Source organism: Mastomys coucha, unplaced genomic scaffold, assembly GCF_008632895.1.
Source record: "Mastomys coucha isolate ucsf_1 unplaced genomic scaffold, UCSF_Mcou_1 pScaffold8, whole genome shotgun sequence".
NCBI lineage: Eukaryota > Metazoa > Chordata > Mammalia > Rodentia > Muridae > Mastomys > Mastomys coucha.
In genome coordinates this window covers 64204908-64217689 of record NW_022196914.1, presented here as the reverse complement: position 1 = coordinate 64217689, position 12782 = coordinate 64204908, and the positions used below count along the sequence as shown (strand labels likewise).

The window sequence follows — 12782 nt, the reverse complement described above, 5'->3', positions numbered from 1 at the left end:
AGCCTTTAATTTTTTTTCTTTATTTCTTCCTTTACCAAGTTATCATTGGGTAGAGAGTTGTTCAGCTTCCATTTGTATGTGTACTTTCAGTTGTTTTTGTTGATATTTAAGACCAGCCTTAGTCCATGGTGATCTAATAGAGTGTATGGGATTATTTCAATCTTCTTGGGTCTGTTGAGGCCTGTTTTGTGACCACTTATGGTCAGTGTTGGAGAAGGTACCATTAGGTGCTGAGAAGAAGGTATATTCTTTTGCTTTAGGGTGAAATCTTCTATAAATATTTGTTAAATCCACTTGTTTCATAACTTGTGTTAGTTTCACTGTGTCTCTGTTTAGTTTCTGTTTCCATGATCTGTCCATTGCTGAGAATGGGTTGTTAAAAGTCTCCCACTATTGTATGGGGTGTGATGTGTGCTTTGAGCTTTAGTAAGTTTCTTTTATGAATGTGGGTGCACTTGCATTTGGAGAATAGATGTTCAGAATTGATAGTTCATCTTGGTAGATTTTTTTTCCTTTGACCAGTATGGAGTGTCCTTCCTTATCTTTTTTGATAACTTTTGGTTGAAAGTTGATTTTATTCGATAATAGAATGGCTACTCCAGCTTGTTTCTTGGAACCATTTGCTTGGAAAATTGTTTTCCAACCTTTTACTCTGAGGTAGTGTCTGCCTATGTCACTGAGGTATGTTTTGTGTGGCTATCTTCTTTTGGTTTTGTTGAAAGAAGATGATTTTCTTGCTTTTTCTAGGGTATAGTTTCCCTCCTTGTGTTGGCATTTTCCATCTATTACTTTGTAGGGCTGGATTTGTGGAGAGATATTGTGTAAATTTGGTTTTATCATGGAATATCTTGGTTTCTTCATCTATGGTAATTGAGAGTTTTGCTGGGTATAGTAGCCTGGGCTGGCATTTGTGTTCTCTTAGGGTCTGTATGACATCTGCCCAGGATCTTCTAGCTTTCATAGTCTCTGGTGTAATTCTGAAAGGTCTGCCTTTATATGTTACTTGACCTTTTTCCCTTACTACATTTAATATTCTTTCTTTGTTTAATGCATTTAGTGTTTTATTATTATTATTATTATTATTATTATTATTATTATTATTATTATTATTATTATTATTATGTGATGGGAGGAATTTCTTTTTTTGTTTGTTTGGGTTTTGTTTTTTTTGTTTTGTTTTGGTTTGGTTTTGGTTTTTCAAGACAGGGTTTCCCTAGCTGTCCTGGAACTCACTCTGTAGACCAGGCTGGCTTCGAACTCAGAAATCCACCTGCCTCTGCCCACCAAGTGCTGGGATTAAAGGCATGCGCCACTACTGCCTGGCAGGAATTTCTTTTCTGGTCCAGTCTATTTAGAGTTCTGTAGGCTTCTTGTATGTTCATGGGCATCTGTTTCTTTAGGTTAGAGAAGTTTTCTAATATAATTTCGTTCAAGATATTTACTGGCCCTTTAAATTGGGAGTCTTCACTCTCTTCTATACCTGTTATCCTCAGGTTTTGTTGTCTCATTGTGTCCTGGATTTCCTGGATGTTTTGAGTTATGGGCTTTTTGCTTTTTGCATTTTCTCTGGTGGTTATGTCAGTGTTTTCTAAGATATTTTCTGCCCCTGAGATTCTTTCTTCTATCTCTTGTACTCTGTTGGTGATTCTGTGTCTATGACTCCTGATCTCTTTCCTAGGTTTTGTAACTCCAGGGTTGTCTCCCTTTGTGATTTCTTTATTGTTTCTAGTTCCATTTTTACATCTTGGATTGTTTTGTTCATTTTCTTCACCTGTTTGATTGTGTTTTCCTGCAATTCTTTAAGAGATTTTTGTGTTTCCTCTTGAAGGGCTTCTAGCTGTTTACCTGTGTTCTCCTGTATTTCTTTGAGGGAGTTATTTATGTCCTTCTTAAAGTCCTGTATCATCATCATGATAAGTGATTTTATATCTGAATCTTGTGTTTCCGGTGTAATGATGTGTCCAGGACTTGCTATGGTGGGAGAATTGGGTTCTGATGATGCCAAGTTACCTTGGTTTCTGTTACTTATGTTCTTGCCCTTGCCTCCTGCCATCTGATTATCTCTAATGCTACCTGCCCCCGCTATATCTGACTGGAGCCTGTCCCTCCTTTGATCCTGATTTTGTCAGAACTCCTCAGATTTTAGCTGTCTTTGTGATTCTGTGATTTCGGGATCCTGGCATCCTGGGATCCTGGGCATGTTAGAGTACCTGGGAATGGAGCTTTTTCTGGGTGTTGTGGGACTGGCTGCAGAGTCAGCCCACAAATTTCTTAAGCTGTGCATTTCTTAAGTGAACTTTTCTTAGTTCTCCCCATCCTCAAATAAAAGTTCTGTCATGCCATTAGAGTCACTGTACATTCTGCAACAGGCAAAAATGGTTTACCATCTGTCCTTTGTCAGTATCCCGAACTAATTGACTCACTCGATACCAGCCTTCCAGTCTTCTTGTATGAAAGTAACTTTTGCTAAATGATATACTTTAATATAATCATGTCTCTCTCCCTGTGAATCTAATTTACATGTTCATAGTCTTTTAATATTAATTTAGAATTGGAAGTCGATATATTGCTTACATTTTATGTAAAATTTAATACAAGAATAGACATAAAACTTACATGAGATCTTCATCTTTTATGTAGACTTCAGAAAGTACTACAACAAAAAGCAAACTTGATGAAAGAGAAAAGCATATGAATTCTGTACAGAAAATGAGTGAGCCTGAAGCTGAGACCAATGCTGGAAATTTACCAGTAACTGCAAATAGGAAATTGTCTGAGAACCTGAAGCATATTGTTAACCATGATGATGTTTTTGAGGTATAACTTCATTCTGACACAACCATGAGATTTTTCTATGTAGAATTTCATTGAAGCCTGACAATATGACTGGAGGAAATACTAACAAGTATTTATGTTGAGGTATCCTTGAGAAATTTCAGACTGCTAAAATAGCACTCATCACTTGAATTTTATTTTTTTTTACCCTTTATAAGTAAATGACTAGTAAATATGTTAGATTATGATGTGTTATATAAAATGAATAATTACAGTTGCTTTTATATCTTTATTTTTTGCAGTAATGGGGATCAAGTTCAGTTCATTGAACATAAGAGGTTCATGTTCTGTCTTTTGCATCCTCAGTCTTTGCTTTTACTTCTGTAACATCAAAATGAAAATTGAAGATGTAGATCAGTGGTAGAGTACTGTCCCAGCTTGCATAAGGCCCTAGATTCTGTCCCCAGCACAGTGAAAATAGAACGGGACAAGAGAAAGTGTCTATTATGGGTCTACCCAATCATTTAACTTAGTTAAGCGTTCATCATTGACGGTTACCCTTGTTCAGTGACTGAGAACCTAGATATAACTTCTACTATTGAATAAGTAAAAGTTGTAGGGTTTTTTTTTTTTTTTTTTTTTTTTTTTTAAGGCAGGAGGCCTTTTTAAAAAAGAGATCGCTCAAACTCCACAGTTTACTGATTCAAAGTATATAATTCAGTGGCTTAAACAATTCACAAAGTTGTAAAACCATCACCACAGTTACTTGCAGAATATTTTTATAGCCATAAAAAGAAAAAGAATTTTCATGCTTTTTGTCCCTCTTAAGGCTTTGCATCTCTCTCAACTCTAAGCAACCGTGTTTACTTTGCCTGTATAGATCTGCCTATTACTGGTCTAATAAGTGGCCTTTTATCATTTCCTTTACTTGGCATATTCTATTGAAGTTCATACTGTGGTATCTCTGTCAGTGCTGCATCTTACTTCTATGGTGTCTGAATACTATTCTATTGAATGTATGTCTCAGGTATAAGTGAGACTGCTAAACATAGACAAAACTCTCAATTTTTTGAGACTAGATTTCTGTAGCCCAATTCATCTGGAGCTCACTGTGCAGCCCAAGCTAGTCTAACTCGTATTCCTTTTGTCTTAGCCTCTTACATGCTAGGTGTATAGGTGTGAGCTATTATGCCTAGCTGGAACTCCATGGTAACTCTCTCTTACCTCCAGTTCCAGAGGCTCAACACCCTCTTTTAACTTCCATGGATATTACACACACATAGTACACAATCATACATTCAAGTAAAACATTCATACACAAGAAATAAAAATAAATAAATCTGTAAAGATATGAATGGAGATTGCAAACTATTTCATTAAAATAGTATTTTTGTACACCAAGAAATAGGGCTACCATGTGGGTGCTGGAAAACAAACCTTTGTCCTCTACAAGACAACAAGTGCTCTTAATTGCGGACTGATCTCTCTGCACTATTCATATCTTTGTTATGGCACTTACAAACACATTAAAGTCCTTAGTACTGTTTGTTTGATTCTTTTTCAGGGGAGCAAGTTCTATAAAGCATTTGCTTTAGTTTCATCTTAGCATGTAGGAATGATTTAACTGGCAAGAAATCTCATTTTCTGCATGCCATATGATACTAAAATTCCTATTAATAGTTGATGACTAACAGGTCATTTTCTGTGCTGACACTACTTAGTAGTAGGTAATCTGGAGCGCCTGTGGCATATTTCAGGACATAAACATGGAAAATAACAATTCTGTTTTCAAAATAGGTGAAATTTGTTTAGTACACATTAATAGTAGTCCATCATAGAAGCCAAATATAGTCATGGGGCTACTCAACAATTAGGAAAAGGCTCTGTTGGGGGACTCCATAAGTTGAATTTTTCAAAAACAGGATTGTGCTTTGGTCATTTTTGTTTGCCAGTAACCTCACAATCTGGCACATAATAACGACTAGTATACTTGATAAGGCTTAGCACCAAAAATGATACATGAGAAGTTTTAATAAGTTGTTTCATTACTACTGTAGGTTTATTGCTGCATTGAGAAAGTTGAGTCATGCAGTTTTGTCAACTATTACCATTAAAAGGCACTTTTATACATGGTTGTAACAGTTGCTTTGTTTTCCCTGTGATGTTTTTATGATATATTTATTCATTTAAAGAGTGCAAGTTTAATTCTTATATTTACCTCTTTTTTTCTTTAAACTAGGAATCTGAAGAACTTTCTTCTGATGAAGAAATGAAAATGGCAGAGATGCGACCTCCATTAATTGACACCTCAATTAGTCAGCCCAAAGTTGTAGCACTTAGTAATAATAAGAAGGGTTAGTAATTATAAAAAACAGATGTTAAGAGAGGGGAGCATTAAAACTAGAAATCACCTAAAAAGATGTGTTAACTTTGTGGAAGTAAGCTTTATTGAATGTCACATTATTGAAACATTTTGAAAACAAAATTTATGGCTGCCTTTCTAAAATGTTCTCTCTACTTCCCATTTTTAAAGAAACAGATTGGTAGGTCCTCCCCACTCCCATTCAGAGTTAGTTTGTAAGGGCATGGTCATTAAAGGGATATAATTCTAGGTTATAATTCCATTTTTATTGAGTATCTTCTAGAGACATTATTCCTTGTGTGCTTAATTTTATCCATTTATATATGACAGATTTGAAATGCAAAATGAAGGATTTTGCATATAATGCATAGCATAGAACCTGATGTATACTATATACACATTATTTTATTACTATCTGTTCTAAAATGGTAGATATTAAGTGGTTTTCCCCAACATTTACCAACCAATTTTCATGTAACAAAATATTAGACTCTTAGAAATAGAGTAAGTTGTAAGGAACACTTATGTCATCAAACAACTCTTGTAACTTGTGCCTGATTAGCTTTGCGTTATCTCTACCAAATGCTTATGTCTCTCAGAGCTAATGATACTACCAAGATGGCACTTGGTTGGGTTAATGATACTTAGAAATTAGTGAGTACTTTATTTAACAGTTGCTTAGGTACTAGGCAGTTGACACTTAGCTGCTGAACAGTTGGTTGTTGTAATAGCCCCATAAAAAGTACTTCAAAGGCTGTTTAACAGTATTTTTTGCAAATTAAGAAACCAAGATTCAAGTACCTCAAGGTTGGGATTACTAAAGCATTTCAACCCTGTTTGTAAAAACAATAAACATATCTTTAATCCATATGTGGGTATGTCTGTGTACACTAGATAGATCCTTGAGTTGGGTAGAATTGAGTTCTTTAAAGAGCTTTTTTATGACTATTTTCAAATTCCTTTAAAACTTGTGCTTTAGCAGATATAAACAATTTCCTTTTCATATTCTAAACAGCCACCTCACACATGGAGAGATTACCACTTTATAAGCAGGTCTTTGAGGTGGAGAGCTACAAAGGACCCATGCTTGGTTCCCAGCACCCACATTGGGCAGCTGTAACTTCAGCTCCAGGGGATATGATACCTTTGGCTTCTGGGCACCTTCGGTCAAATGCACATACATACACCGACAGACGTATAAAAATAAATCTTTACATTTGAAGTAAAGGAACCAACCCTTGAAAATTTGATTTTGTTGATGTATTGATTACATTGCTCAATTTTATTACCAAGATAAGCTGAAAAAAAATTCACATTCATATGAAATAATTTCTTGGCCAGATAAACTATAGGAGGTTGTAGACATATATTTTTATTATGAGTTCTTAAAATTAAAAGGACATTCATTCACCAAAATGAATTGGTAGACTTTGAAAACTGTGCAGTAAGCTAAATCAAATATTGGGCACTCTTTATTACATAAAAAATGCTACAACTTTTAAATTCCTGAATGTTTGTATATTTTAGGATTTAATTTTCAGAGATACCTGCTTATCACCTCAGACATAGAATTCGGTGCAAAAGCTTTCTGTAAGTTCTGAGTGAATTTATCATTCTGCTTAAACACTTTTTCTTCTTTCAGATGATGCAAAGGATGCAGATTCTTTATCAGATGAAGTCACACACAATAGTAATCAGAATAACAGCAACTGTTCTTCTCCATCCCGGATGTCTGATTCAGTGTCTCTTAACACTGACAGCAGTCAAGACACCTCACTCTGTTCTCCCGTCAAACAGAATCCTGTCGATAGGAACTCCAAAGTCAGGTTTGTGAACATTTGAACAAATGCATTTACTTAGACAGTAAATAGAAATAATGATACAAATAATAAATATAGAGCTAAACATAAATGTTTTCACAAATATATAAATGGCTTATGCAATAAATTTCTTCACTCTTTTTTTTTTTTTATTGTTTTTTCCAAGACAGGGTTTCTCTGTGTAGCCCTGGCTGTCCTGGAACTCACTCTGTAGACAAGGCTGGCCTCAAACTCAGAAATCCACCTGCCTCTGCATCACAAGTGCTGGGATTAAAGGCGTGCACCACCACTGCCCGGCTCTTTGCTCCATTTTTAAAGTAATTGAGTAGTGATTCTTAGTGTTCCTGCTTAGATGGAAAGGTGTCCTGGGACTTAGAAGCTCAGGAACCACACAGGTCAGAGGTGTAACAGTGCCCCAATGGACGTGGGAGCCCAGCATCCACGATGCTCTGAGGGGAAGCCTCCTCAACAGAGGCATTGCAGCTCCCAGGGGGGCATCCCTGCAATACTCAGCAGCTGAGTGGAGCTCAGGAGCTTCAGCCCTGTTCCTTCTCTTCATTCTTCTGGGAGGCAGCAAATCTCATAAAGGGTTCAGTGGGAGGGTCCAGGGTGTGGAGGAATGAATCCAGCCAGCATTGGTTGCCTCTGTTCCCAGGAGTGCACAGCAAAGAATTGAACTTATATAGGGGGTGGAGCTTTTCAGGGCAGATTTCCCGAGTGATGATTGGTGACTAAGCCCTGACTTGGAGAGCTCAGGGATTAGTGAGGTTTTGTGGGACAGGGACTGGGGGGTTTTCCTGCTCAGGGAGTGGTGGGTTCTCCTACTCAGGGAATGGTGGCTTTTGTTCCCCATACCTTTCCCTAAATCAGTCCAGGGGTTGGCATGGGAAGACTGCAGTTGGCTTTGGCTAAGGTGCCATGGTTGAGCTGCCTGGGAAGGCTGGAGAGGAGGGGCACAGCACCTATGGAGTACCTCATACGGGCAGCCAGCTCAGGAGGTGTCACTGTATTGACAGATGTCATCATTTATCACCGCTCCTGTGACAGTATTTTACAGTGGAGATGACCACAGGCTGAGGAGGGAAGGATCGGCCATAGCTTTGATAGCTCTTATAGTATGGCTCAGGGTCTACAGTGATTATAAAGTTGTTTTAAAACCATTTTTGTTGTTGTTGTTGAGAATGAAACAACAAAATACAATAGATTCTTAATCTTTAGGTAAAATGAACCAAAATGCAAATATTTCTAGGTGTCGAAACATACAAACAGCTGATTTGAGGAAGTTCAGATTGTAAGAGTTATTTTTATCCTTAGAAACCATGTTAATTACTTCTCATTGCAGTGATAACACCATGGCCAAAAACAACCTATGGAAGAAATAGGGCTTTTTTAGCTTATAATTCTAGAGAGATGGTGCATAATGGTAAATGGTGCATAATGGTGCAATGGTGCCTCATTGGCTCATGGCCATTTCATTTAAAAAAATGATCTTTAACAGTCTTAACAGTATCCATAAGTCAGAAGTCTCTTCTCAGACTCAATACAGTCTCTTAACTGTGACTTCCCAACCCATAAAATTTTTTTAAAAAGTATACTTCCGGGATATTATTGTGTGGTATTTTATATTACCATTCCAAAAGGGAAGAATGAGGACATACTGAGAGAATACTGAACCAAAACCCAGCAGAGCAAACTGCAAATCCTATAGCTCTGTGTCCAATGTCAAATGCTTACTTAGGTGGTTCTGCCCATTTAGCTTTGAGGCCTGTACGTACATCTCTCAGTCTGCTTCTGCTCTCTGTAATCAGCTCTTAGCAGATGTCTCATGGTTCTGGTATCTAACAGTTGGGCTTTGTGCTGCAACCCAGGCTTTGCTTTTAATGTTTTACATACTTTCTCCTTTCATAGCATCTTCAGCTTTGCCAGACATTACCTGTCCTCAGGGGCTTCCTGAAACTGTATAGGAGGTTTCATGGCCACAGTCATGGCCTAATTCTTTGCCAACATATCAAAAAATGGCATGTAGAATAGTTGCTAAGACAGTTTTTTTCCTTCCCTCTGAAACTTCTTAATCAGGACCTCTCCCAGCCTCTTTACTTGCAGCGCTGCTGTCTTTCAGCTTTCTACTGGAGTGGCCTGGAAGCTGTGCTTACATTTTTAGTGTAGCCTTCAAAGGTCTTCCAAATTCCTCCAAAAGTGAACGTGGTCAGATTTTTCCCAGCAATGATCCCACTCTCTGGTGTCAGTTTCTGTCTTACCTTCTTTTTGTTGTTGTGATAATATACTGTGACCAAATGCAGCTTTTGGGGAAAGTTTATTTTGGTTTATAGTTGCAAAGGAAGAATTTTTATGGTGGGAGAGTCGTGACAGCAGTCACCTGAAAGATCACATCTCCAATGACAGCTAGAAAGTAGCGAACAAACTGAAAATGAGGCAAGGCTATAAACGTTTAAAGTTGGCCTCTAGGAAGATCTCCATGCCCTAAAAGTTCCGCAAGATAGCACCATTGACTAGAGACCAAATATTCCCATTCATGAGCCTATGTGGGACATTTCTCATTCAGACCACCATAGAAATGCTGGATCATTCAGATACTCTTATTTGGTGCTATATATTTGGCCTCAGTTTTGTAGGAAAGATCTTTTGAGAGAAAACTATGCTGACTTACATTCTTTTACTCTGGGTTTAGTAGAAGTTTGAAAGTAATTTTATTATTAGCTTCAGAGATAGTTGGTCACCAGAATAAGGTCAAAACAAGGCCACACCATGCATGCCGTTTTTGTGGATGCGATCTGTTGAGTAGAAGTCTCAGGAAAGGTTTGAGGCTCCTCTGAACCACGTGCTGGTTTTACAGATATTTTAAACCCTAACTAGAGTAAATTGATCTTAAGTTGCAGACTTACTTAAGTAAAAGCTGTTACTTGTCCTACTATAAAAAGAATACTAATTTTCTGTCTGAGTATGAGTTCAGATACTGCATTATATGTTCTTAATTTTATGCTAAATTTTATGCTATCGACTTAGTAAAATGCTGATTTTATAGTTACATGTTAAAGAAAATGCTTAATTTGTTGAACTAACTTAATGTTATTGTTGGAAAGCAGTATGGTACAAATCATTCCTTCATATAGCAAAGTAAGGATGTTAAGCAAGGAGTATAACAGTAACTTTTATATGTTATTTTGATAATTAACTATAATTTTTGTGTAGTGTCAAGATCTAGATATGCTTATTCTATACCACCAAATAGAAATAAAATAGCCTCTATAGTTTTATAATGAAAAATTTTTAAAAATATCTGTCAAATTGTACCGCAGAGTAATGTTCAGGCATAGTTTCTCTTCTGATCCCTTTATAAACTTAGGTGTTTATGCAGTTTTGTTTTAGTTTAACTTAATTATTTATATATTTGTGAGTAATAACTACTTGTTAAGAATAGTAGCCTGTTGATGCCCCAGTGTAGGGGAATGCCAGGACAGGAGTGGGTGGGTAAGTGATCAGGGAGAGGGGGGGATTCGATAGGAGGGTTTTTGGAGGGGATAAAATTTGCAGTGTAAATAAAGAAAACATCTAGTAAAAAAAGGAAAAATATATAACAATATATTATATAAAATATATGGAACTTAAAAAAAAAGAAAAAGTATAGTAGCCCGTGATTAGTACAGTTAATGTAAAGCTTCAGAATTACTTGTAAATGGCCCTGCTCCACTTACTTAAGTAAGTTACTGTCTAACTCTGTGTGTTTTTCCCACCATGAAGCATTTAAAGTTTTAGCACAGTTGTGAAAAGACTCAGAAGATACATCATTCTGTGCTTGTTCTTAGCGTAGTCCTAGTCATCTATTCTGTAACAAGCTATATTGGATATGTTAATGAAAATTAATCTTGATACTATTGATGACTTTTAGCTGTTTTACTTGTTTCTCTAACAATAAAAATCTCTACTTGACAAAAACTTTTGATTAACTTTAACTGATATTTAACACAAAATTTGTACATATCAACAGGGTATTGTTTTGATACTTGTATATTGTAATGAAGATCTTTTTCAGGAGCTCCAGCAAGTGTTTTACCTGTGTTAGCTATCTAACTAATAGTTACTAATGATCTTCTGTTGCTAGGAAAACTTGTTGGCTTTTGTTTTTTGTTTTGTTTTTTACTTTCTCATAAAATTCTCTTTTATTTTAGGCAAGAAGATGAAAATTTTAACAGCCTTTTACAAAATGGAGTTAATTTAAACAATTCACCAGAGGAAAAATTCAAAACTAATGATAAAAAGGATTTTAAGTTACCTGAGTATGATTTGAATATTGAAGAACAATTAGTTCTGATTGAAAAAGATGTTGATTCAAAAGCCACATCTGATGACTCTCACCAGTTAGACCATATCAACATGAACCTTAATAAACTTGTGACCAATAATATTTTTCAACCAGAAATAATGGAAAGATCAAAGATGCAGGATATAATGCTTGGAACAGGCTTTTTAAGTATTCATCCTAAAAGTGAGGCAGAGCACATAGAAAATGGAAATAAGTTTCCAAATTTGGAGTCCATAAACAAGGTAAATGGTCTTTCTGAGGATACTCCACAGTCTCCTGGTAGGATTGAACCACAGAATACCAGTTCTTCTGCTGATGTGGGTATTTCTAAAAGCACGGAAGATCTGTCTCCTCAGAGAAGTGGTCCAACTGGATCTGTTGTGAAATCTCATAGTATAACTAACATGGAGGCTGGAGGCTTAAAAATCTATGATATTCTTGGTGATGATGGTCCTCAGCCCCCAAGTGCAGCAGTTAAAATTGCATCTACTGTAGATGGGAAAAACATAGTCAGGAGTAAGTCTGCCACACTGCTGTATGATCAGCCCCTGCAGGTGTTCACTGCTTCTTCTTCATCTTCTGAATTACTATCAGGTACAAAGGCAGTTTTCAAGTTTGATTCAAATCATAACCCTGAAGAGCCAGATCTAATAAGAGCTCCCACAGTACCTGGCCCACAGTCTACACCTCAACTGTATGGTCCTCCACAATATAATGTTCAATACAGTGGCAGTGCTACAGTGAAAGACACTTTATGGCACCCTAAACAGAATCCACAAATAGATCCTGTCAGTTTTCCTCCTCAGCGCCTTCCAAGATCTGAGAGTGCAGAAAATCACAGTTATGCAAAGCATTCTGCCAATATGAATTTCTCTAATCATAACAATGTTAGAGCCAATACTGCATACCACTTACATCAGAGACTTACCCCAGCCAGACATGGAGAAATGTGGGCTATCTCCCCAAATGACCGGCTGGTGCCTGCAGTAACTCGGACTACTATTCAGCGACAGAGTAGTGTATCTTCAACAGCTTCTGTAAACCTTGGTGATCCCACAAGACGTACTGAAGGAGATTATTTATCATACAGAGAGTTACATTCAATGGGAAGAACTCCAGTCATGTCAGGATCACAGAGACCTCTTTCTGCACGAGCATACAGCATTGATGGTCCAAATACATCAAGGCCTCAGAGTGCCCGGCCCTCTATTAATGAAATACCAGAGAGAACTATGTCAGTTAGTGATTTCAATTACTCACGGACTAGTCCTTCAAAAAGACCAAATACAAGGGTTGGTTCCGAACATTCTTTATTAGATCCTCCAGGAAAAAGCAAAGTTCCTCATGACTGGCGGGAACAAGTACTTCGACACATTGAGGCCAAAAAGTTAGAAAAGGTAATTGAATGTGAGTTTTTCATTCTCTTTAAGAATGCATTTTTCGCCGGGCAGTGGTGGCTCATGCCTTTAATCCCAGCACTTGGGAGGCAGAGGCAGGTGGATTT

At 37.0% G+C, this 12782-nt stretch overlaps 1 protein-coding gene across 8 annotated transcripts in view; it reads left to right on the top strand.

Moving 5' to 3' along the window:
- Positions 1–12782, top strand: part of Erbin (erbb2 interacting protein) — a 96147-nt gene that overhangs the window by 69720 nt on the left and 13645 nt on the right. For 7 of the 8 annotated variants that reach the window (XM_031360267.1, XM_031360261.1, XM_031360265.1 and 4 more), the window contains 4 exons: positions 2641–2817; positions 5015–5129; positions 6780–6963; positions 11145–12675. In XM_031360267.1, coding sequence (XP_031216127.1) covers positions 2641–2817; positions 5015–5129; positions 6780–6963; positions 11145–12675 — 2007 coding nt within the window. The remainder of the gene's footprint in view (positions 1–2640; positions 2818–5014; positions 5130–6779; positions 6964–11144; positions 12676–12782) is intronic. The other variant, XM_031360268.1, reaches the window with a different exon arrangement.